At 38.9% G+C, this 25,960-nt stretch overlaps 2 protein-coding genes across 3 annotated transcripts; both read right to left on the minus strand.

Moving 5' to 3' along the window:
* Nucleotides 1–3,021: 3,021 nt before the first annotated feature.
* fndc7a (fibronectin type III domain containing 7a) lies at nucleotides 3,022–14,061 on the minus strand. The gene is made up of 14 exons (XM_028019520.1): nucleotides 12,183–14,061; nucleotides 11,697–11,715; nucleotides 11,316–11,573; nucleotides 9,613–9,873; nucleotides 8,928–9,185; nucleotides 8,059–8,310; nucleotides 7,664–7,918; nucleotides 7,301–7,558; nucleotides 6,674–6,931; nucleotides 6,283–6,537; nucleotides 5,896–6,159; nucleotides 4,936–4,965; nucleotides 4,521–4,557; nucleotides 3,022–3,782 (listed from the first exon to the last, which is right to left on the minus strand). The coding sequence occupies exons 1-13, from the start codon at nucleotides 12,237–12,239 to the stop codon at nucleotides 4,529–4,531; spliced, it is 2,454 nt and encodes an 817-aa protein (XP_027875321.1). The 5' UTR covers nucleotides 12,240–14,061; the 3' UTR covers nucleotides 3,022–3,782; nucleotides 4,521–4,528.
* Nucleotides 14,062–14,170: 109 nt separating this feature from the next.
* On the minus strand, nucleotides 14,171–25,925 carry aknad1 (AKNA domain containing 1). 2 transcript variants are annotated; one of them, XM_028019517.1, is made up of 23 exons: nucleotides 25,519–25,925; nucleotides 23,991–24,200; nucleotides 22,306–23,372; nucleotides 22,112–22,186; nucleotides 21,937–22,027; nucleotides 20,980–21,131; nucleotides 20,841–20,900; nucleotides 20,593–20,726; nucleotides 20,304–20,502; nucleotides 19,155–19,336; nucleotides 18,644–18,775; nucleotides 18,296–18,440; nucleotides 18,024–18,118; nucleotides 17,740–17,930; nucleotides 17,569–17,671; nucleotides 17,309–17,482; nucleotides 17,061–17,161; nucleotides 16,853–16,960; nucleotides 16,681–16,743; nucleotides 16,402–16,498; nucleotides 15,851–16,010; nucleotides 15,654–15,758; nucleotides 14,171–14,367 (listed from the first exon to the last, which is right to left on the minus strand). In XM_028019517.1, the coding sequence occupies exons 2-23, from the start codon at nucleotides 24,187–24,189 to the stop codon at nucleotides 14,317–14,319; spliced, it is 3,684 nt and encodes a 1,227-aa protein (XP_027875318.1). In that variant the 5' UTR covers nucleotides 24,190–24,200; nucleotides 25,519–25,925; the 3' UTR covers nucleotides 14,171–14,316. The 2 variants fall into 2 exon arrangements, with proteins under 2 accessions (XP_027875318.1, XP_027875317.1); XM_028019516.1 differs by lacking the exon at nucleotides 14,171–14,367 and having other exon boundaries at nucleotides 14,666–15,758; nucleotides 25,485–25,925.
* Between the last annotated feature and the right edge of the window lie 35 nt (nucleotides 25,926–25,960).

Raw genomic sequence — 25,960 nt, forward strand, 5'->3', positions numbered from 1 at the left:
TTATGTGCCTGGAAAATACACATAGTTCTACATTCCTACTGGAGATACTCAGTTTTCAAGGTGAATGCAGCCTCTAAATGTGCAGCATGTTAACAGTGGGGTTTTCTAGAGGATTGTTGTGCAGTAATCTGACCTCTTTTTCTGCAATACACACAGTAACTTAGTCATGACTTTGCCTGATGTGGGTTAACACCTGCTTAAAGGTAGTTATTTTCAAAAGGTACTTTTAATCTGACAAATAAGCCTCATTGGAAAGAAAATATTAACTTATTGAACACGACTGTATATCACTTAAAGAGCATATTAATGTTTTACCCAGGATAGGATAACTAAACCCCTGAACATCCAAAGTGCTGCAGTCAAGAGGCATCCATGGATCCATGGGGAAAATTCAGTGGTGAACAAGAAAAAAAGAGAGATTTGTCTTGGTGATTCCTAGAACGGTTCTTTAACTGTAGCCTTGCAACACAAAGGTCCTGGGTTTTAAGTCCAGGACCTTCGTGGATTTAGGTCCACGAAGGACCTAAATCTGCATGCACGTGATCTCTCTTGGTACTATGGCTTCCTACAACAGTAAAAACCAGGACTGTCAGGTTGGTCTGTCTAAATTGCCCTTGAATATAAATGGTTGAATGGTTGTTGGTTGCTGATCAACTTGCCGTAAGTCATGGAGTCATAAATCCTGTTTTTAACCAGAGAATCCTGCCCTCTGTTTGCCAAAGTCTGGACTTAAATCAAATAAAAATGCTGCGGCATGAGCTTAAATAGGCATTAAACGTACATGTATTACAATTAATTAATTAGAAATCCTCATGACGATCATAATTTTTTAAACACACAAAACCTAAAGCTATTATATAAAACAGCAGAATAGCATTTGCAAAGAGTAGGCAGCAACAACACAGAATAATTCAAAGATATTGTCACAAAGACAATTTTTATGATGACCTAAAATGAAACAAACATATCGTAATAAAAACCAGCAAACACATGGCTTCAGGGTTTTCCTCTTCACAAGAGACTCTCATTTTTACTTTCGCTGTATTCTGTTTTAGCTGTTATTTAAATAAATGTGATAGTTTGCTGCGCGTCTCAGAGTTTAGCTGACAATAGGTCCATGCCTCTGCCCATCAGCTGATAGCTGCATGATTTTAAGGATCCAAATTTTCTAGCTGTAATAAATCCAGGGTGCCTTTTGTCTGCATCAAATTTGAAACCAAACATTATTCAATATGTTTGGTAAATTCAGACAATTTATTGTTTCCAGTTGGTCACAAGTATCTCTTACTGGAAACCCAACAGTATGAGCGCACAGATATACACATTTACACAAAGAAAAACATTTAGAGGGAAGTAAATCCATGAACTGTAGCGTGGAAGATGATCATACAAGAAATCCAAAAAGTCAAATTTTATGTTTCGGTAGGAGTCAGATTTTCAATAAAATGCAAGAAATGAATTTCTAGGTCTTGATAAAAGTTTAGATTTCTATTTGAGATTGTTAAAAGCCATGTCATGATGGCAAAAAATAATTCTGTTAAAAGAACATAATCGCACAACATGATAAAAAAAATAGTTTGCCTGCAGTCCTGAAAAGCCTTCAGAGTCAGAATCCAAAAATGCATAATTTAGCTCAAATCTGACTTCATAGACAGTCGGGCTTTCTTCCATTCATTTGGATTTCTTCCAGTAAAATTTAACAAGGCCAGTCAGCGAACAGAAGGACAAGCTGTGACAGATTACCTTGATGTTCTACAGTGTTTAGTCTGTCTATATTTTTAGCAATGGCATTGGAGGAAGTGAACATAGACATGCAGTCCATGTTGGTCATGCTTTAAAATATTCAATTAACATCGACAGCTGCCTCATTTTCTCTTGGAAATGGAAGATGGTTTTATACAGCGCACGCAATTTCCGGTGAGCGTCATAGCATTGAACTGGCGCGTTACACGCGTCATGGGCAAACGTTAGCAGTTGCTAAAGATTAAAACCTCAACAAAGTCCTTGCCTCCAGGAATTAATCATTTCTCAGTAGCTAAGGGTCCAGACCCTCTGTGTTAGAAGCGAAACGTAGAACAAGGGCTAGTTTTACCAAACTAACATCTCACCAACTATGGCGCCTCCTGAACCAAATATGTGTGAACATTTTACGTGACTTTGACGCACGTACGGCATGGAAACATGTAAAATATGTGATGTTTGCACATCAAATAAAAGTAAAAAAATCACCCATATTTGGCCTAAGAGACACTAAACATCCATCTTCATCTCTGACCTATATTTGCTCTGTTCCTTGGTCTTCATGATGCTGTTTGTCCTCTGAGGCCTTCACAGAACAACTGGATTTATACTGAGATTTCACTACATACAGCTGAACTTCTAATGTCAATTCTGAAGACAGGCAGGTTACTCTGGATTTCATATTAAAAATATGCAAGAGAAAAATGTAGGCAGCACTTTTTACATTTTCATTGGTTGAGTATTTTGAAAAGGGAAAAATATATATTTAAAAAAACTGCATTATGCTCGTTCCATGGGTGCAATAAAAGACCTTGTGTTCTTGTAGCTTGTTCTTGATGCATGTTTGGAACAGAACATTTTGTCTTGTGTGTAGTCCAAGAATTATGATGATATGTGATTGGTCAGGACATGCTGACAAATACCACAAAGCATGGGACCAATGTCACCTTTCCAGGAGTTTTTCCACGTGAGTCTAATGAAGTATTAAAATGTCCTGGCCAGAAATAACTTTTCATACTTTCTGTTTGATTCCTCAAAGGTTTTTGACTCATTTGATTGAACAGGTGTGAAAACGATGTACAGAGAAAGCAATGATGCTAAGCATGAAGAAATAAAAAAGTGGAGTTTATCAGTGATGCAACCTTAACAGCCATTTACATCGTCAGTTCCCAAATTTCCTGATTGACAGGGACCTGAATTTTTTGGACTCAAACTCAAATCCTGAAAATATAATCTATAAAAATCTTCTGAAACCCAAACAAAGAGATTCATAGACTTTTGTTTTTGGATGCAAAAAATTGACTTTATTGTTTTCATCTGTCAAACAAGCACAAACACATTCAGTGAAAACAAAGTTAACACTGACTCTGTCTCCAGGAATTTGATCAGATGTATCATCCACACGACTGTGCACGCATGACTCCGAGCAGATGGGATTGATGTCATCTGTCCCAGTTTCGCGTTCAGGGCCACCAACCAACCAGGAGTAACGTGATATGCAACCGTGTGGAGGCCTTCTACTTGGAGGGGTCCTAGCTTATCATTTTATTTGTGTTTTAGTCATTACATACATGATGAATTCAATCAAATTGTTAGAATAATAGTAAAAAGAAGCACTTAATACTTCTGTATGAGTTGGGGCAGTCTTATTCTTTCCAGTTTGGGATTTAAAAAAAAAAAATTTTACTTCACATAATTACATGTCTCAGTTATTTATTTATTTTTTTGTGAAACATTACAGCGCCAATGTGTGAAGGTTAAATAAGTGGCCATTTCTTCTAAATCACCAGAACAATAATAAAAAAGAATTTTCAAAAAACAATTTCACAGTTGATTTTCCCCCCAAAGCTCCCAGACATTTTGTGTTGTATGGCTTTGGTATTATTGTACTTGTATTTAATTATTTCTATATGGATTTTTATCTTATAAACAGTTTTTCTGAGATTTTAAACAAGCCGTAATATTCTTCATGAATCTTTTCAATCCCCACCAGTGTAAACAAAGCTTTTTGTCCACATTGTAATGATGGTAGATGATCCTCCCTGTGGGAGAGAGACAGAACAGACAACTTGATAAAATGTTGTTTTGTTGATAATTATTAGCATCCATCATCAGAGGCTCACATACATTCATGATGGGCTTGAATCCTAAATTAATGTGGGGCTTTTATTGACAAATTGAAGATGTTATTTTTTTCCAGGATGGAGTAATTATAAAATAAAAATTTAAGCATAAATAATGAACAGGTTTGAATCTTTTAAAAAATTTTTCTAAACCACACAGAGTCAAGTTTATACCAACTGGTTCAAGCAAATTGGACCTCCAAAACTTGCTTTTTGGGAAATCCCTTCCTAATGCTTTCAATCCTTCTTTAAACCCGTTTGGATGTGTGTTTGGGATCATTTCCCAGTTTTAACTATCTGACTGTTGATTTGAAGTGAAGCAGCAATCACTAAGTACGCAAAAAGGTACCAATGTCCTGTTCCTACCTGTCCCCTTCAATAACTATTAACATGTTTCAAGAATAGTCATCAAACAAATCCCAGAGGTAAAAACTGGCCCATATTGCTTCTCTTTCTGCTCCTCGCTATTGTTTTCTTGTTCTTGCAAAGCCGGTTTATGGCTTCTTGTGATACTTCAATTGGATATCATGTGTCCCAAGGATCCAGTGAAAACAGCATACAGACATTTTTTTTGCATATTCATCATCTCAAGTTGCTGTAATCTGTGTAATCAGGAAGGTGGTGTGTAAGCACCATAAAATCGAGCAATAAACTTACCACCGCTACTATACACTTCGTCTTCTTCGCGAGATAACTGGAGAAAAACAGAAATGACAGTTTAGGATAGGCTTCGTTTTTTAAAAGCTCAGTTTTAAAAAACTGTTTATCATCAGCATATCATTACAATCTAATATGCAAATGCTTCATATTTGTAGTGTATGTGAGGCTCCAATTAAGGAATCATTTTTAGTTTGGGGTGAATGCTGAAATGAAAATATATGACAAGAGATCTTTTATAGAGATGCGTATTTACGTCTACTTCAGATTTCAACATTATTCTGGACTCCAGCAGAACTAAGGATTTAGCATCATGTTCACTTCCCAAGGAAAGAAACATTTTCACTGAAAGGTTGTAAAGAAAGCAAATATTTAATTTGACTCTACATCCATCATTCTGACAAATTATACTCACCCATTCCAGCATTACTTCCTGGACAGAGAACTGAGAAAACAGTAAAAAAAAAACATTTGTAGTCAGAATCTTGAATGATTCAAATTGTTCAACACACAGTCCCAACCAGAAGTTTACATACACTCATCATGTGGATGAAAGTCATTTTACTTTTGTGGTCTTCAATGGTCAATTTAAAGACTTATTTCCTGAGTGAACTGATCAGAAAACCACCAGCTTCAATAAGTTATCATTGGGTGCACAAGTTCAAATTAATTATGGACTTCTCAAATTCAGACAGGGTCAAAATAGAATGTAAAATTAATCACAGATACTAATATTTGGTCTCTTAATTTGTAGAGAAACCACAGACTTTTTCTTCATTGACTGAATTGACATAGCGGTTTTCTAGTCATACTGACTGTTCAAACCACTTAACATTTGAGTCCAGGTTTCACATGAACATGCTACATGAGGAAGCTGGAATTGAGTCAACAACTTTCAGGCTGCAAGACATCTACTCTCCCCATAGACTTGGAACCAATCATGTCCAAGTCTTAACAAACCGACCCAGACAGTCACCCTAAGATAAAATGAAACTAGGATGTTCAAGAACAACCCAGGAACCGCCAGGCTTCAGACCTTCTTATACCGAAGATGTTGTTTCATCAACCTGATCGCTCACAGAGAAACAAGTTTTCAATCAACCATGTGCTGAGAGTACAGCTCAAGATGGAAGAAGCGTGGTGAAATATGCCACCAGATACAGTTTGTTTATTTGATTCTGTTTACTTAAAAAAACTCCCTAATAAATTTAAACTTGTGCATTCAGTTCTTATTTTTGAAAGTCATTGAAGTTGCTTTCAGAATAATCAATCCACCCTGAGAAAAAAATAACACTTCAGTGCTTCTTTATGATTAAAACATCATTCATGCCGTGATGGGTGTATGTTAGCTTTTCAGAGACTACAGATGACCCACCTGAGTACGTCCTGGGCAGGCAGAAGGTCACTTTTACCCCGGACTTCCCCACTGGTGCTACGACTACCGTGTAGACGTCCCCGCAGGTTCCCTCCTGGATGTCACAGTACATGCTGCCTGCAGCAGCAAAGCAGGTGTAGTTGGCCCCGGTCCCATAAAGCTCTACTGTATGGTTATAAGCCTGAGGGCTTGAAGAACGCCAGTACACCCTGAGCGAGTTGTTGGTGCGGCGATACAGCTTGACGCCTGTTGGACAGCATGCACCTAAAAGAAAGGAAATGAGTGTCTTGTCATTGTTTGTACTGATTGATTATTAGTTATTTTGTCTGTCATGTCTCTGCACAGGGTAAATGTCAGAAATGTGTGTGTGTGTGTATTCATTCTCACTGGATGAGAATCCTCGATATTGGCACTGGGACCTGTATCCCGTGCTGCTGATGGCGTCCAGTTGGACGCTGTAGTTGGTGCCACAGGTGATGCAGCCCATCAGGCAGTGAGTGTCTAGAGTGTGACATTTGGCTTCCCCGCGTGGGGACATTAGGGTGGCTATGTAGGAGCCGGCGCCGGTTCCGGGCGACCAGGTCAGGTTGGTCATAGCCTGGGTAACCTGGGTGACGTTTACAGTCGATGGGCAGCAAGGACCTCAGGCAGAAAAACAGACATTAAGTATTTATGCTGGGATATTTCTCACATTCTGGATCTGAATTTGTAAGGAAAGTAGATGACCTAACCACTTTTAAGAGAACGTAAATCTTGTAGCCAAAATACACTGTTGTACCTGTTTCCAGAGTTTTGCTGTATCCAGGCAGACTTTTTCCGACTGCTGTGGAGGCCACAGCTGTGACTTCGTAGATTGTGCCGCAGGACAGCTGCGTGAGCTCACAGAAGTTATTTCTCGACTGGCAGGTGTATTTGTCGTAGCGTCCAGTAGCACTGATGGTGTAGTTTGTATTGGGGGAGTTTGGGGTGGATATCAGGACTTTGTATGTGGAGTTGGTGGTCTGTGTCATATTCAGGATCTCTGGCGCACATGGAGCTGCAGCAAGGAGGGCAGGAGAAAACAGAGGCTTTAGAAGAATACATTTGATTACTGTAAGGTTGAATTTAAACAATTTTATTGTTCAATTTCATGTTTAAGGCTCCACATTAAAAAATTCACTGGCTTCCCCCTTATGTTTGTGCAAAGTATGCAGGATCATCCAAAAGAGTTCAAACCACTTTATTGAGATTTTATCCAAGCAAAGAGTAGTTGCAAAATATATTTTTTATTAAATAAAAATCTAAAAAGTGTGAGGTGGTTCACGTCAAGAAACTTTTTTGTGGTGTAAACGCTTCCGCAATCCACTGTGAGGTACCTCTCCTCATTTGACTGCATCTAATAGTTTTTATTGTGACCCATCTGTACCTGTCTCCTGTTTGTATGGTGTGCAAGTATAGTTGCACCCTCGTAACTCGCTGCAGGGGGTCACAGTCACAGAGTAGAGGGAGTTGCATGTCAGGTCTGAGAGAGCACAGACTGGCGACGTGTCGTTGCAGTGCAGGACATTGTTGGTCTGAGCTGCTGTGGTCTCGTACAACTCAGCCCCCTTGACTGGGGACCACATGACCTCGAGTGTCTCTGTGGACACCAGCTTCACGGATACATCCTGTGGACAACAAGGTACTGGGAAGGAGGAGACAGGGAGAAAAGAAGAAATGCAGAGAAACAACAATTAATGTATGTGCACATAGGTGGAGCCTACGTTGCTAAAGTAAACTACATTCTCACTGGTTGTGTAGTTGCGGACATCTGCGAAGAGGCTGGTGCCGGCCTGGTTGTAGGGGAACACGCTGGTGAGGTACGTGTAGCCACACATGCAGAAGAACTGGCAGGTGGTCTTTGTGGTGTTGCAGGACTTCTCTGTCCCATCATCCCTCTTTATGAAAGCCACATAGTACTCCACCAGGGGCACCTTCTCCCACACCACCGAGCAGTTCCCGGCAATGGGCTCCTCCACCCAGATGTTCTCTGGGGGACATGGGTCTGTCAACGGCACAGAACAACAACTTAGCATTAAACAAGAAGCCTTGGTTATAGGAAGCCTTCCTTGTTGACTTTTAAACAAAAATTCAATGACGCTCTTTTTTTTTGTACAAGAACATGGACGTGTGTGATGAACTCACATGTAATGTAGCCAACCGATTGTGAGGGGCTACTGGGTCCAGCATCGTTGTAGGCTGTAACGGTGATAGAGTGGTTCTGACCACACTCCTGAGGTGAGATGAAGCAGTAACTGTCACTCGTGTTACAGTTTTGGCCATTTGAGGCCAGGACCAAGTAGCTGTTAGCCCCCTGCACTGTCATCCAGTAAACAGCAATTCCAAGAGATCGACCCGGAGTCAGCTGGACTTGGGTTACATCTGGGCTCGGAGGACCTGGAGAAAAACAAATAAATCGAAGGTTGTCAGAGTTTTTACATCCAGACTGTAGAGATTATGTTATGGGTCTGCAACCTCTACAATCCAAAGAGCCGTACACTTAATCAACCTAATTAAAACTTGTTTAGAACGCTTGAATATGTTTTAATCTAAACCATACCGTAGCAGGTCTAGCTGTATATTTGGTGTCACTGTGCTGCGGGAAGGTGAACCTCTACCTCACAGTCAGTTTTAGCTAATTTCCTTTCTCTGAATTGTGGGAAACTGCAAAGTGTACTGCTTTGGGTTTGTGGAGTGCGCAAATGATAGGTGTCGTGTTAAAAATGTTAACACGTTCAAAGAGGGATGGATTATTACTTTATGATTTAAACTTTTCCAGAATCATGTCTCATGTTTGCTATGTTTTCTGATGTTCTGATGTTCTTTGCTCATTAAAACACACCTCTGAGCACAGCGCTCCATTTTATTCAGGAGTGTCACAGTAAAGGAGGCTGAATACAAACGGGTGCTATTGAGTAAATCCTTTTTCACTTAGTTTGTCACATAAAATTATAATAAATATGTTGAAGCTTGTGATTGCGACCAAACAAAACGTGGGAAAAAATGCAGCTTACGGGTGATCTGGCAGACAGTGAGGTCATCACCGGTCCGACCCTCAGCGTCCCAAGCCATGCCCTTGATACAGTAGGAAACTCCTGGTTCGAGTTTGTCAAACGTCACCGTGGTGTCAGTGGTGTTAAGTATGAGGCGGGTGCTGGAGCCTTCTTGGATCATAATCAGTGTGTAGCGGATTGCGTGCTCCACCGGGGGCCAGGTCACAAGGATGGAGTCATTGCTGGGGGAGGATGTGTTCAACTTGGGGGCAATGACAACTACAAATCAGACAAGGAGGGAATATAAAGCAGAAATAAATTAAAGCTCCTTACTTTATCTCTAGTTGCCTTTTTGCTGTGAAATGTAAAAAAATTCATTTGTGATCATATTACATTCATTTACTATTCATAAAGAGATGCAGCCTATTTCCCATGGTGTCTTTTTACAAGAAATGAAAATAGTACATTACAAAAGAATGGATAAAGTTTCCACCTTCCTGCTTTTACCACAACAAGCATAAAATCAGTGACAATGGGCAGTGAAATAACAAGCCCTTATTGCCAGGAAAATGATAGAACAAGTTATTGTTTGGGTGGAACAACAGAAGGGCTGCATTTCATGCATGATACTGTACGCTGATTATACCATCTTGCATAAACTCATAACATGTTACACATGAGAGACTATAGAGGTATTTAATCCTACCTGTCCTGGCTTTGATGGGGTATGAAGGCTGGCTCCTTCCTCCGGAGTTGACAGACATGACGCTCAGAATGTAGTCGGTGTAGGGCTGCAGGCCCACCACCGTGCCCGGGGACTTTGCCGTTGGGGTCTCAAAGAAGAAATCCCCCGTTGTTGATTCTGCCCTCAGGATGTAGCTGGTTGCCCCTGAAACTTCCGCAAACTCAACAGTGATGCTGTCGCTGTTTTTGGAGTAGGCCTGGTCAATGCTCGGGACATCGGGAGCTGAAGATTAAATGACAAGAGCGAAATTGAAAAATACTGAAACACATCAAACACACGTGTATAACAATGAATTCTTTAACAGTAGATAAAAAAAAAACAAAGTTTCTTTAGAGATACACATAGATTTTTTATTTCCAATATTTTTCATTTTGGTTGCTTCATTCACTTCACAGAATGTGAAAAAAGGAAATCTGTGATGATCGGTATATCTAAATATTTCTTTCATGAAATTTCAGTCTTGTATTTTTAAGAATATCTTGCTATCAAGAAGATCTGAAAAAGTAACAGTATTTCTTGGCATTAAATTTTATGTTGTTTGAAAGTTGATTTCCTTATAAATTATGCCAAGTTTGTCAGGAGAATGTATTTGTGTGTTGCGTACCTAGTGGAGTTGAGTATGTGAAATCCACTCTGCTAATGCCAGACAGCTTATTTTATATTGGACTTGATGGTGAATGGTTGTTAAACTACCAATATGCCTTGTTTTTTCAATTTCTTCATTTTATTAGCAGGTGACTTTGTAGCGTGAGGAAAACCTGTACACAACCATAACCGCCTAGTGCCTCCTCACACGCTGCTGTGGGATGGCAGCTGATTCCTAAACCATAATTTGTCAATCTGGTTATGTTGTTTTTCTAAGCTGACCCCACAACGGCTCAATAGAGTTGAGGTCAAGACCAGAGGCCAGAGGCAGGCCATTCAATCCCCTTCTCCTCCAAATTCTGGAAGTAGTTTCTAAAACACTCTGTCCTCTCGGGGCAATCATTGACGTCTTGTAGGATAGAGTTTAGTCTCCAAAAGTGGACACGTTCGACCGCCTGGTTTTAGAATCTGAATTGAATATCTCTCCGTATTGATATTTCCTCCAATAATGACCTGCCTTGTTTTTCCATTGAGGAAGATGCTGCTTTAAACCAGTGGTCCCCAACCTTTTTATCACCGTGGCCCAGAGCTTGGGGGCCACTGCTTTAGACAACAATACTGTCTCTACCAAAAACTACTTACCACTGGCAGAGTATCAGACAGAGGATTTGACCCAGGTAAACCACAAATTTATTTTCTTTACAGATGTGGCATCATTAAAAGAAACATTGTTACAAGGAAGAAATCAAGGATGGAACAAGAGTCTTCTTTCTTCTTGTTTTAATTTAAGATTTATGTCAGAAATATTTCAAAGACCTTATAACAAAAAAGTCATGATGTTTTTCCAGATGTCCTACAGGAATGAATTATTTCCTCAAAGAATAAAGGGAAACATTTTTGCGATAATTATGAGAAATAGACATGTGATCGTAAACTAAAAATTTAAAGCACAACTAAATATTTTCAAATTTTCGCTACACACAAATGTGTTGGATTTCATAAAAGTTAAGACTTTTGGAGTTCCTTTGAGCCTGAATCTTCCTCACTCTCCCATCTCACTGTGTTTGTTATCCACTGACCTGTTGTCTCCACCGTCTCTGCGCTGCTGAGGACATTGAGCGCATTGTCCATGGCCTCCAGCTGCATGGTGTACACTGTGCTTGGTGACAGCGAGTTCACCGAGCCCATCACCGTGTTGCCGCTGAACTGGGCGAAGACCGGCCTCGCGGGAGAGTTCTTGGGGGTCGCTGTGATCTTGTAGGAGCTGGCACCGGAGTGGACGCTCCACTGCACCGTCATGCTCTTTGATGTCACCGTAAATACCGACAGAGTGATGTCTGGGGACAAAAAGGAGATGGAGAGAAAGAAAACATTTACTTATGTTACTGACGCGCAGATTTGAGTTTTCCAAACATCCTGCATGTACATTCTTCTTCCAAATGAATATGAAGATAACTCACCATTTTGAGCGGTGCATACCTGAAAAGGACAAAATAGGCGGTTTAATGAGTGAAACAAAGATCGTGATATCTTGATGATTAATGGCAGGGCATAATTCCAGGAGCAGCAAGCTGTTGGTATTCCACATTATATCCTGGAGCCAATTATGCCCTGGATCATATTCTGGGAGCATGAGAGGCAGCAGGCTGCACATTACCTTCACTCAACACAGATTTCAGACCTTCTCAGTGCAGGTATTTCTTTCAGGTCGGAATGAATTTGCCTATTGAGCTAAGGATGGGCCTGCTGCATGCACTTGTTGAAAGCATGGACATTCAAAAGGTCCTGTGTTCGTGTACTTCAAAAATCCATCTCCTTCACAGTTAATAATCTAAATATCCTACAAACAAATGTAAACAGTGCTTTTCAAAGATAATGGGGTGTGTAATCCTTGTTCTAGTTTTGTTGTAGGTCCAATGATAGCACCAATAAAAGTCAGCACTTACCCCTGTAAAGGTCAATAGAAGAAAAAGTTTGATCCTGTGCAAGCGCACCATTCCCATGCTGTCTGTGTTTTCCTGCCTGGAGCAGAAATGCGTGATGCTGTTTCTCAGAGTGACTTCAGGGCAATGACTCAGGCTTAAATTCAACGTTATTTTTTTTCCTCCCTCTCAGATGAGACGACAGGTGCTTTCTTGTTTCAGCAAATACCAAAAAGCCCAAAGGCTGTAACTCCACCCCTCAGAGGGGGTGTTAAAGTGACCTATAGGAGTCAGAGATGGGGGTTCGCCTTCGTTAGATGAGGACGTTGATAATGACGTGTATATTACAAGTTATTCAAGAGTGTTGTACCTGTTCTTTTTATTATTATAGAAAAACACGTCTGGCAACCGGATCCTGCATATTAGCTGTGAATCTTTTGTTAAGAAAAGATAAGCTTAGACAAGGGATGACCCATATACGCTGCTTATGTGTCTGGAAGGAAACTAAAATGATCTTCTTAGCAACAGTTTGATTCCTCCGGTTCTCTCACTTTCCGGTTCCTGATTCTGAGTAATTAAAGGTTTTTCTTTAGGTTGTTGATCTGTTTACAATCTTACTTTTATTTGACCAATAAATGTAAACATTTTAGTTCAAAAAGGAGATATAAACACATTGATTATGTGCAGCGTGTCTACTTCATAGTAGAAAACATTAATAGGAAAAGAAAATGTTACAGAACTCTAAATCCTCTGGGCCTTTGTCCAGAAATATTCCCATAAGAGGATGAGTATCTGTAATGAATGTGTATTCAGTGAACTGGGTGGGGGAATCCCATAGGACCGGCTCTGAAAAACACACTGAGCAAAAAAAGGTTACATGTAGAAGGCTCATCAAATTGCTTTGTCAAAATTGATTCTACTGTGAAAAGGTATTGTCTATAAAATTTAACAGCGAGCAGAAGCCAGATCTGTTATTTTTTGAGGTTATCAGAGGTTGAATTGTTGGTATGTTTTGGATCATTTTCCTACTGCATAACTTTAGGGTGTTTATGAACTGAAACATTGCTGACATTCTGTTCAGTATTTTGTGTTAAAGAGCCGATTTTATGGTTCCATTAAAAACAAGTCATTAAGACTTGGGAGCAGCAAGGCAAACCAGACTATCACTATGACTATGTTTGACTGTTGGTGTGATGTTCTTTTTCCAGAATGTCATGTAACATTTAAACCAGACATTATGAAACACACACACCATCTAAAAGGTTTTTGTTTTGTTTTGTGGTAAAGTGAGACAGCCTTTTGGCATCAGTTTTGTGTTTTTGGCTATCTACGTAGAACAGTCGTTGGGAAAGAGACGGGTTCACTCTAGATTTGATGGCTTTGCAAATGGGGGAATGTTTATGTTTTCAGGTAAAGTGTAAGCAATTAAATCTTAATATGAGTTACTTTTTTGTGTTTCTTTAGGTTATCTTTGATTATATTAAATTTGGTTTGAACAAACATTGGTGTTGTTGCTTAGCATATAAGTTACTATTTGCACAGCAGATGGTGGTCTTAGCTATCGTTAGCTAGAATTATATAAGCTTAATTTTAGATTGTAGTAGGCCTGTAGTCAATCATGTTAATGTTAGTTCATGTGCTAGTGTTAGCTAACGGTGTGTGCTAAACTGCAGGTTTAAAATAATGGCTGATATGCAGAAGTAGAGAAAACATTTTAGCAGTGATTCACAAAACAGAGGTTGTGTCCCAACTGTGGATTATCAAAGTATCATATTTAGGGGTCTTGAACTGATCTTCATCTACATTGATCTTTTAGGATGTTCCATCAGTGAAACATTATCTTTTTGTTATACACAATTTTTTGCCTCAGATTATTTGTTCTGCACAAATATGCTATAAAGTTCTACCCTGCAAACAGCCAGGGTTGGTTCCTTCAGTCTTTCATGTTGAAGGGCCTTTATGTCTAATCAGACCTCTCTAAAGTAAATAAGAAACAGAAATCCAAAGCAATATCATTTGTTATTATTTTTACTAATTTCTTGAAGTGCCTGCAGGTTAATGAGCATCACCTACTCCTGGGAAGGTTTGAGCAGATAGTTTAGGAATGCTGCTTCTTGTTTCTTTTCGTTTCTGATGTCTTTTTGTAGAACAGAGAAACTCAACACGTACAGTAGTTGACTGCAGGCAGCCCGGCACCAGCAGGCTCCGGCTGTGGAAAGAAAAAGCAGGACCAACAATGAATTACTCAACTGAAACTTAGAAAGATGACACTGAGACAGGTGTATCCAGAGCCCAGCAGGGATGGGCATTAGAGGCATCAAATGTGAGGATTTGCTAAAAGGATAGGAGCTGATATGCAGTCAAGGTAAAGGCAGACGGGTTTTTCCTGAAACACAGTATCAGCAGAATGACCCAGATTTAATCTGATTTAATTGTATCTTCTGCCTGTATTGAATGCGTGTCTTCAGTAACTGATATTATGCAAACAGGAGACATATAGCCATTGAAAGGTTTTATGTAACTACACTGTATGGACAATCGAGCAATGTCACAATATAAAGTTTATTCTATAGAATAATCTTATAAGATTGTGAGAAATTGTTGTGAGTTGAAATATCAGGACAAATTTACAAACTGCAGAACATATAGGTTAATAAATGCATCTTTCTGAGTAATAAATATGAACCACATGTTATATAAAAACTCACATAGGATTTACATATAAACAAACTGATGTCCGAAAAGAAGAAATCAATTTCAGACATTAATAAATATGTACTGTTTAAAGAAGAAAACAATAAACTGATGCATTTTTACAAAAAACCCATCAAAACAGTTTTTTCGATGCATGTTACCTGAGTCTTTTGTATTGAGGCCCAAACATACCACAATCTATAACATATTTTATTAAATAAATATTCATACATATGAAAGTTTAAATAAAACTGCGATAAATATATTTAAGAAATTAAAAATTAACACTTACACAAATCTCTATTAAAACAAAATTGAAATAAACAGTTAAATAAACTGGTAAATTAAACTGAAACTCACTAAGTTAAAAATTATATAATTAGTTGTTTGATCGGTTAACCTGCACAGAAGTTTAACTAATCTATAAGTTGACCATGTGCTGTCTGCAACACAGGAGGGCTATTGAAAAAAGTTTATAAATATTGACATTTGTTTTTGACACACAGTAAATTTTAATTTGCACTTAATATTTGCCATTTCTTTTGAAAATAAATAATTGAAATATTTAACTAATTTTACAGAATGTATTTTTGTATTTAACATTTAATATTTTTAGTTTCATTTATACTATCAAGTATATGAATATTTATTTAATGTCTCATTTATTTACTGAATTGTGGCACTAAAGGATCCCCATACAATGTATTACAGAAGATCAGTGAAATGTGATGACATTTAGGGAGTGTGGTGTTTTCTGCCCCCTAGCGGTTGCGTGTTGTAAATTTTCTTGTGCAGCTGTGCCTTGGCTAAGTCAGCAGAAAGTTTCCTGGCTATACGATCTGTGGTCCGTTTCATGATGCGAGCAACTTCAATGGCCTGGTCCAGAGTCCTGTTCATGTCTTCCTCCTGAAAATCATGCAGAACATCTTATGTTATTCAAAAAAATGATGGAAAAAAACTGTTATGCTGACATCAGCATTAAAGCTTGAGCCTTTGACCTTTTTGCCTCTGCGTCTGCTGGTCGCCCTGGGAGGAACAGAGACTGGAGACAGAGTCTGCTGAAAATACACATTGCTGGGCAGAAGTGCAGTGTCTGACTGAGTGGAGTGTTTTCTGTGACAGGATGTGGACAGCAACTGTGGCTCTCTCACTTTATAGCTGCATTATAAGGCAGAAATGAGAGATTATTAGGGCTATTCAAGATTAATAAAAATCTCATTTTAAAACCTTCCGGACTGAAATGCAGAAATCTTACCAGCAGCCTTTCAAATATTATTGATATACGAGTAGATAAATTGCAGGTTAATTTATAAATCATCAAGCAACATGACACTGAAGTTGGCATTGAGTTTGAATAAACCTAGACCTGCTCAGTTTCAAAATCAAAGACATTGATTGGATTATCGTCCATTAAATACATTTAAATTGGTTTTGTCAAGAAATTAAATTAAATTAAAATTCTCCCACTCCTCCTTAACACTATCATATTTGCATCTGATGATAGCATATGTCTTCTGGCAATTATTGGTTTGAGGTGAGACATGTGTACCTGGCTGGCAGGCTGCAGGAGGAGCCATAGTTGACCTGAAGGAGGGGCTTCTGGAGAGAGGGAGACCACCTCTCTTTAGAGGTAAAACTCTTGATGACTGCCCATCACAGAAACAAAAGATTTATCCCAAAGTGCTAATAAATAATTGAGCTGTACTGTACATATATATTGAACAACTTATAATGTTATGTTTCAGATTGTCAGGCATATTATTAAATTCTTCTTAGTTATGGATAAATGAAATAGATAAAACTGAAATATTTCACATGAAATATTCACCTTGTGGCCTTTGCTTCACACGACGCTCATTCTGTGCTTTTAAACCAGAGATTCCTACAGTACCTATATTAGAGAAACATGATCTTAAGTTGAATCTCTTTGGACATAAAGCAGTAAAATGTAAGAAAAAAAACAAAAAACAAATGTCAGCAGGCACTCCTCAGTGATCAACCTCTTGTGTGCTGGAGTTTGTCTTGAAGCTCAGATGTGGAAAATACTCCTCCCACAGGTGAATCAGGAAATTGCATCATTATCTCAGAGCAGCTTCCACCACCGCTGTCTGTGCTCATAAACCAAAGTAAATATAAATGGAGTTTAATTGACTAATTGATTAAAATCATCTTTAAAAAAGGACAAAACATAAAGTTCTGGTAGACGACCTTTGCTCTTGCTTCGTTCCATGTCTGAGGAAATCCAGTCATCTATTCTCTCTAGACTGGATGTGAGGTTACTCCTCCCTCTGCTGCTCGACTTCCCTAAACTAGACAAACAAAGATCTAATCAGAGGAACATAACAGGACTTTACAGGAAATACACAGAATATTTTATTCATGGGAAGTCACAGAAACACATTCCAACAACTCCTATTCTTCTATTTGTTTACTGAAAGGGAAGATTTGGGACTCACTTTTTTGAAGCTGGTGTGTGAGTTTGGATGTTAGATGTGCGGTCTGAATCTTCCTGTCTGTATTTTGAAGTGAGGTAGTCCATCCTCTGTGCCAAGTGGGGTAGCTGTACCAACCCCTGCTCCAGGTCCTTCTTTAACTTTGATACCTCTGTCTGCAAGGCCAGGATGGCCTCGCTGGACGCACACAGGAACAGGATAAAAGATGGCAGATAACATCTTTCTGTATGTCTACCACCAAGATTAGCTCCACGCACACTGACCTGTTGCAAGAACAGGAGTTCAGAGGAGTGTGTTTGTCTCCAGTGTCCATGGAGGTCCTGAAAGCTGGCTCAGGTATGTGGGCAAGACGTATTTGGTCAGTCCCTGTTTGTGGAGAAATAAATGTTGCAGGACTGATCAATGGTGAAACAAGTGAGGGAGGCTTGACTTACTCTGCAGCCTGACTGACGGCTCCTGGGTGGTGTTCTCCACCCACAACTCCACTGCAGCTGCACCTGCTTCACAGTGCAGCGTTTTGATGGATGAGTTGGTAGCCACGGCGACTGTGTGGATAGTTGTTTCCAGGTTGGAGCAGGAAGCTTCACTGTCTGAGTTGTTTAGGTCGTCACACTTGGAGTGAATGCTGGAAAAGAAAGGAGCAGATTTCAGTTTCCCCTGTAGTCTGTGGGCAGAAGCTGCAGAGAAATCAGAAAAATCTGGGAACCCTTTTCCTGACCTTCCTGTCAGGACATTTGGTTGAAATGCTTCAGTGGCTGACTGATTCAGATAGGAGCTTCCAAATCCACTGTCTGTCTCTGGACTAGATATCCGCTGTAACTCAAACAACAAACACATACTGATCATCAGCATGAGTGTCTTATATTTTAGGGATTTGAACAATTTGGATTAGATTTGAACAATTAATGGTTCCAGCTGTACCTGAACCTACAACAGATCAGGAAAAATACGGATTATCCAGAAGAGACTCAAAGTTTAAATGCGACTGACCTGTGACAGACATGAGGTGTTGACCGCGGGCTGTGAGATGCTGCGGCTGTCTGAGTCTCTGGGAGGATGAGAAGAACAGTAGCGCGCCGCTGCCGGACACACACAATCACCCAGATCACATTCACTGCTTGTATTCAAGTCAGAGCTGAAACAGAGAAACACACAGAAACAAAATGACTCAAGACTTGAGTGTGAGTCAGTAAAAATAAAGTTAGTTTTTTTTTTTTTTCAAATGACATAGTCATGTAAAAAGCATCATGTAGCAAATCAGATGCAGCTCTGAGAAATGGCAACATGCTCTTTTTCCATAGGAATCAACTCAAATTAGTCACTCATAGCAGTAAATACCTGTCAGGGGTCCACAGAGGCAGTCTTATCCGAGTGGAAGCACATTTGCTTCCACTCGGATAAGTTAAAATTGTCTCCTGCTCATCTTCTGCTGTCTGACAGTGCAGTCTGTGTACCGAGCCCAGCAGGCCGCTGAAACAGGATGGAGAAAACAACCTGAACACACACAGGTCCAAACAGTCTGTTCCCTCTGCACAGAGAAACCTGAAACCAGCACTGAACCCGAAACACTATCTGCCTGAAGGAAGGCCGAGAACGTGCCTTTTATATGAACACAATCACACAATAAATAAAGAAACACTCAGAGCATCAATACATGGAAACAAAATAGTTTTTCTTTACTCAAACTGTTTCAAACTGTATTTTCCAATTACTTTTTAGACATAAAGTTTTATTTACTATAAACAAAATAAAAAGTATTAAAAAGAAAAAGGGAACATTTGGGAAGTCAAATTTTAATTTAAAAAATATATCAGTATAAAAGTCAGAGAAAAAGATCAATTAGTCATACTGGGAATTGCTGATGGGCTGCTTGACAGTTTCCTTTAAAGGGTCAGCGGTCCTGATCTCCCAGCTTTGGTTAAATCCACCATTCACACGCTCCTCTGTGGAGTCTTCAACTTCTCTTTGGTTACTGTGGTCTTTCTGTGCATCGTCTTTGCAACTCTCAGTGGAAAAGCCTGCAATTTCCCCCTGAAAAACAAAACCCTGGATATTGCTTAATAAAAAAAAATAAATTTCCATCTCTTTAAAATGAGCCAGAAGATGGCAGTGTTTCAGTTTTGGCTGACTTGGGATAAAGGAATTTCATTCCTTAATTTGTTATTTTTTGATGACAGTTTAGGATAGAAAACATGCCAGCTTCTTTCTGACAACAGGACAGATTAGTCAATAGCATGCATTTAAATATTTTATTTCAATAATGTGATGAAATTCCTTAAAGACTACCATTCAACCCAAACAAAGCTAAAAATTAACTTTATATATATGCTGTAAAGTCTGATGAATTTAAACCATTATGTAATGAATTGTTAGGTGCTTTTCTGTTGCAAATAACCTGCATTTTATCAACACATAATCAGATTGTAATTGAGGCAGATCAAAGTTATACTGAATACATGATCAGCATCTGGTCTTTTTAGATTAAAGTAATATGTTTTTAGCAAGAGATAAAAATGCATTGATCAAAATCAAGGTCTCAATCTCTTCTTTTAAAGGACTTGTATCAGAGTTTGGTACTAACTAATTTATTGAACTTTACAACGTTCAGTGCAAAGCGCCAAATTTATATTCTGGATGTTCTACATTCAGAAGATTAATTTGAACCACAATACAAACTGAAATATTTACAAGTCGTATCAAAAAGAGATTAAACATTGAAGCACTTCAATGTGCTTCGTACAGAGTACATTAAATAAAGTATATAGATAGGAATTTTTAATTAGCATTTAATAGTGACTCATTATAAACAAAGCCTTAATTTCAAATGACTGGCATTGGCTCTGGAGTCACAAATAGGACATGCCTATCTTTAGTCAATATGAATGATGGATATTCAGAGTAGAGTGCCGTAACTGGGTTAATATGAAAAAAGACAGCTTCCAATGTTCTGAGTGCAAATAACATGTCTAATTATCTTGAAGGAAAATGTGTTTGTTACCTCATGCAGGGAAGGTGCAGGTGGAGGCGAACTTGTGTGAAAGGAAAGTGAACCGGGCTTCTCATGCAGCGAGACAGTGGTGGTCGTGGGAGTGGAGGACGAGTGGGGTGGAGAAATCTGTTCATACGTGTTTCTGTCAATGACCTCCTTTATGTCCTCTAGGTGCATCCCTATCCTGAATATGTCTCCCTCTATTAGTCTGCATACAGAACAACGCATGCACAGAAAATGTAACGTATGCACAGATAATCTGAGATTCGACCGGTAGCAACAATAAGATCTACTGAACCTGTCTGGGTCAAAAGTGCCAGTGTTTCTGGATAGACCCATATAGTTCTGCATCTCCAGAGCTCTGTGCTCGTCCTTCTTACTGATGTATTTCCTTTCAAGCTCATCCTGCGCCTCCATCATGCTCCTCAGCATCTGACAATAGACAACTTTTGTATTCACTCGCATAAAAAAGACAGAAATATTATTTTTTTAAAGATAAAATGCACCTAAATAAAATTTGTTTCTGAGGATTCAAACATCCCTTACCATTTGTTGCTCAGCTGTGCTTACAGCCATATTAGTAACATTACATTTGAATTCTTCAACCTGAAAACATGAGGTTTGTTAAGCGGTTTGATGTTTCAGAACAGAATAGTGAGAGGAACCACATTCAAACTTAGAGTACCTTCTGCATAAACTGGATGATGATCTCTCTCAGCTCAGCAGTTAATCTCTCACCATCACTAAGATTATCCTGATGCTGGTTGGATAAAACTCTGGTTGCTTTCTTGACTATTGTGTGCCGAGTCGATTCACTCTCTTTCTCAATAAAGTTTTCTGTAAAAACACCAACACAGAATTGATACAAGAAGGGTAATATCTAACTCTTGCAGTAGCAAAATGTATTCATACCTTTAGACATTTTGTGGTTTCACAAATTTCATTATCTTTATTAGAATTTTGTGTGATGGAAAGAAATGGAATAATACCTAGCATAAAATTAGGATTCTAACATGAGGTACTAGTTATTAAAATACAAAAACTACAAATACCAAGCCTTGAACATCTAATGCATCACTGTTTAATCAAGCCATGTAGGCGACACAGCAAACATGTGAAATAAGTTGTTCTGGTCAGATGAAACTAAAACTAAAGTTTTGGACCTACAAACAAAATGCTTTGTGGCAACCCCCCACCTCCCACCCCCAAACAAACAAACAAACAAACAAACAAACAAAAATAAACTAACAGTATATCACCATGAAAACACCATTCTCATTGTGGTGGTGGCAGAAAGCTGTTCTAGAAAGACTGTTTCGTTCTTAAACATGTCTGATGATCACCAGCTTGTTTTGGTCACTTTGAGGTGCCTAATGTTGTTAATCTACTGTACAGAATTTAAAGAAAGAAACTTTAAATACTTTTCCTAGGTGAAAATGAAAATGTTACATTGCAGTTCACATTTAGGAAGATTAAGTTTCACTAAATTTTCACATAGAGACTTTTCACATTGATTAATTTTCTCTTTATTTGAACAAAGACAAACGCTTTAATACTGTAATATGAACTCGAGACTCCAATCATTAGCATAATGTCCAGCCTTGAACATCCACAGTTTCAGGTGTCAGACACAGAAACGTACCTGACAGCGGAAGGGGAGAAGCCAAGTATTTGGGATGAGTCTCTACACCAATCTTAAGTTGCTTCTCAGCTTCATCTGAGGGTGGACGAATCTGTAAAGCATAACCAATAATTAGTAGTACAACTAGCACAGATTATTTAAAAATCAGTATTATGCAAAACTGGTTTGAGCTTACATTTGGTTTTGGTACCATTACTTCTATAAGGTTCACTGAATCTACATATCTGGTCAGTAATTTGTCATGTTCAGTCTAAAAATTCACAAACAGTTAGTTAGACAGGCAGTCAACAAGCACAACAGTGTTACTCTATGAGGAATTACAGACATATGAAGCTTTAAGGTATGGATGCATAATGAGATTAATGCTACCCTCAGGTGATGCACCATTGCTGGTGGAGGTTGGTTTTTACTGTCTTCAAAGATGTAGGGCAACTCTGCTGGTGGGATCGAGTCCTCCAGGACTCTGCTGATCAACTCTAACATACCAGGAGAAGACTGGGCTCTGTGAATGGTGTTCGGGTTTGGGGGAACTGGTCTCACAGGTCCACTTGGAGTTTTAGGGATTTTTACTTTCGGGGCCACCTTGGAGAAATCTGGGAGACGGTAATGAACTTGTCCCTGGCCATACTTCATCTCACAGAAGGACCTAGTGCGAATGAGAGGGACTCTCTGATTCCGATCATCCTCTCTTGTCTTGTTTTGCTCAGTTTCATTTGCAGAGTCATTCCCTCTGTTCTGGTTTATACTTCCTGAGCTGGACACGTTTTCCTCAGTTGCAACTGAAGCAAAATCATCAATTTTCTTTTCAGTTTTTTCTTCTAAACATTCATTCTTTGATCCTTTTTGACCAATTTCTAGAGTATTTTCACTTTTACAGCAGAAATTTCCTGGTGTAGTGGTTGTTGCAGCCAAGCTAAACATGGAGTCGTCCACGCTTTCCAGCAGAGACACCTCTGGCAAGGTCTCTGCCTCAATCAGCCTTTCTAGTCCGAGCAACTCCCCCTGAGAGAAGTGTCGCAGCAAGACATGGGTAATGTCTGTAGGAAGAGCAATCTCAATTTGATTGGTAGCGTTAAGAGACTCCGCAGGTTTAGTGTTGGTATTCTTATCTTTCTCAAGCGGACCAGGAGAATCTGGGCTTCCAGGAACAGTTTTTCCTCCATCAGAGTTTCCAGAAGGACTAGATGTTTGGTTTAAGTACGAGCTTCTGAGATCCTCATCATAAGGAAGATCTTCATGATCCTCATCACTGGTGTCTTGTCCTGGGTCTTCAATCCCCGGTTTGGAGGGTGGCTCATCGCGAATGGTGTTAGGTCTTTGGGCCGACAGATGCAACGTAATGCTTTTATTTTTGTTTTCGACAGCATTTACACTATTACTCCTATCAACATTGCTCTCTGAGGAGGATTCTTCTAATGCTGACAGCTCTGCACTTCCTGAAAATAAAAAAAAGAACACAGAAATGACATTAACGCCTAAATAAAGAATAATGACCAAAAAATTAAACATTACAGTAAGAAAATGTACACATTAATCATAATCCATTTAAACTTTGCACAAATATTAATACCAGATGAATTTGTTACAACTACAGACTTTTATATATTTTATTGGGATCTTCTGTGATAGAGCCTAAATCAAAGTAAAAATCTGTGACAGGACTTGAGAAAAAATGCAATAGACATAACAAACTGTATAGAAAAATAAAATTGAGGCACATTCCAACAGACGTGTGAAATAAAAGATAGTTCTACAAAGCACTAACTCAGGGCGATATTTCACATTATAGTTTTACAAAAAAAATTAAAACTGTGTATTGTTTCCCTTCAATTTCGTGTGCAACTAGGTGTTGCCATATTACTGAAAAAGTCAATGAAATACATTAAAGTCTGTGGTTGTAATGTGGGAAAATGTGAAAAGCTAAGGCGTTGCATGTTTGTCCAACTACGTGCAGCCAAATTCATGGATGAAATGGTTGCTATAACAGCTCATTCATTTCAGCTGTTTATATATCTTAGCAAAGTAGAGACTGGGAAAACAAATAGTTGACTTACCACTGAGATGAATGCTTGCTTCAGAGGCAGCTGATTCTGCTTGGGATACGTGTAAAGCTAAAGAGCTCTCTAGATCACTTAGGTGAATACTCTCATCCTCACTGAGCTCAACTAAGATGCTCTGCTGAATGCACCTCTCCCACAGCACAGTGGGTTTGTCCTCTCCCTGAATGTCCTCATCCTCAGAGTCCCCCTCCATCAGGCATTTTTCTGCAATGAAAATAAATGTGACTCAGCTTCTTCTCGGCTGTGTTTTTTACAGGAAAGAAAAGATGGGCATGCAACACCTGTTCAACCCTTAGCAACACAAGCTGTGAACTGACAACATTGGATCATAATATCTTAAGGGTGTCAATTATTTAGGAGACAACATGTAGCTTTGTGTGCCAACTGAGATACAGCACCAATCATCTGGTCAAGTTTGTGGGAGAAAAAAATTGTTTTGGGTCTCATTTTCCAAAAAAAATCAAACAAAAACAAAACACATTTACAGGAAGGAAGGGAGTTCATTAGTTTACATTTCTGTGGGAATATATAATTGAGGACCTTTCTTTGATGGATAACACCAACAAACTAAACATCAGCTGCATTTATACGTTGTATTGGAGCTTCACTGTACACAACAGGAAGAGTGTACATCACATACCTTAATCAATGCAGCTAGGCTAATCCTTTATTTTCTCTTTACCTCCACCTCCTCTCAGACTTTTTCAATGAATCAACCCATATAAAAACTGAAACAGCATCTTCCTGCCCCCCTCCCTATAGGCTACTGGATGTACAGTATGTACTGGCCTCTGTGCTGGTTACCACTGACATGAATGCTCATCTTAGTGAGCAACATCTTCATACACTAGGGTGTATTATTGTTTTATTCTTGTTATTTAAGTGTACCAAATCTAACAAATCCCAATATTTTTTGTTAATAAATGCACTAATCAATAGCATGCACCTTAATTCCTATTTTTTTAAGTTTAGCAAAAATAAGGTAGAGCTTTGACACACATGCTTTCTTCATTTTCCTACTTTTATGTAAGAACCTGGAGTTCATTTTTTCTATTTTATCTAAAAATCTGAATTGACTGGTCAGGTCAGAGCTTAAAGAAATTTTTTAAATAATTTTGTTGAGAAAATTTATGTTTGTTTTGATTTTCACGAGTATCTTGAGAATAAACACCATCTAGTGTTGTATGTCAAAAATATTGTTTCTTTAACTGATTTAACATCCAGATGGCCTGTAACCTTTAAAAATGTTTACACGTCACACTTAAGTGAAAAAAAAGACTAACCTTCATTGATAACCTCTGGACAAGAAAAACATAATTTTGTATTCCACATTAAAATGAGAAACAGATTCTAAACGTGTCAGTATACTTCAGTATTATTTAAATAACATTAAAAAAACAGAGATAGAATTCAGAAAAGCAAAATGTTAAACTTTCATGCTTTTTGGAAGGAGCACAGGTGCTAAACTAGCCTCTGTCTGACATTTACCATCTGTTTTCTTCTGGTTTTGCTGGTAACTCACTGTGGTCCTGGGCTGCTCCTTCTCCGGAGTGGCTTTAGCTGTGGTTGAGTAACATTTGCTCCTACTCTTAAAACCTGCTGCAGTGTCTCTTCCCTTCTTCCTTGTCACATAACTTCTCGGTTAGGTTGAGTTTCTGTGGTATCATTAATAATGTAGCTCAACACGGCAACGCTGACCGTCTGGGCCAGGAGGAACAGAAGCTGGGTCTGGTTGCTATTGGTAACGCTGGTGAAACTTTGTCCAACATTCTGCTGACTATTAAGTTGTGAGTTTTAACAAGCTGGGGGAGTTTTGAGCCGTTGACATTGTTACATTATCCACACAAATATCTTCGTTACTGTGAACGTATCTTCTCTACATTATAAACAAGACAGCATTTGTCAAAAAACAGAAGTAAAAGGCGTGTCAAAGCTGACACTAAGCTGAATTATTACAACACGTC

This window comes from Xiphophorus couchianus, chromosome 6, assembly GCF_001444195.1.
Source record: "Xiphophorus couchianus chromosome 6, X_couchianus-1.0, whole genome shotgun sequence".
Taxonomy (NCBI): domain Eukaryota; kingdom Metazoa; phylum Chordata; class Actinopteri; order Cyprinodontiformes; family Poeciliidae; genus Xiphophorus; species Xiphophorus couchianus.

What these genes read in the sequence shown, in the direction of transcription:
- fndc7a (XM_028019520.1), bottom strand. Translation starts at nt 12,239, where the DNA reads ATGGGAATGGTGCGCTTGCACAGGATCAAACTTTTTCTTCTATTGACC. An exon ending in AGAGACGGTGGAGACAACAG is followed by an intron (nt 9,874 to 11,315) that starts GTCAGTGGATAA and finishes TTTAATCTTCAG; the next exon opens with CTCCCGATGTCCCGAGCATT. An exon ending in AGGAAGTAATGCTGGAATGG is followed by an intron (nt 4,558 to 4,935) that starts GTGAGTATAATT and finishes GTTTTTCTCCAG; the next exon opens with TTATCTCGCGAAGAAGACGA.
- aknad1 (XM_028019516.1), bottom strand. Translation starts at nt 24,189, where the DNA reads ATGGAGGGGGACTCTGAGGATGAGGACATTCAGGGAGAGGACAAACCC. An exon ending in TAATGGTACCAAAACCAAAT is followed by an intron (nt 22,028 to 22,111) that starts GTAAGCTCAAAC and finishes TATGCTTTACAG; the next exon opens with ATTCGTCCACCCTCAGATGA. An exon ending in TTCTCCCCTTCCGCTGTCAG is followed by an intron (nt 21,132 to 21,936) that starts GTACGTTTCTGT and finishes GTGTTTTTACAG; the next exon opens with AAAACTTTATTGAGAAAGAG.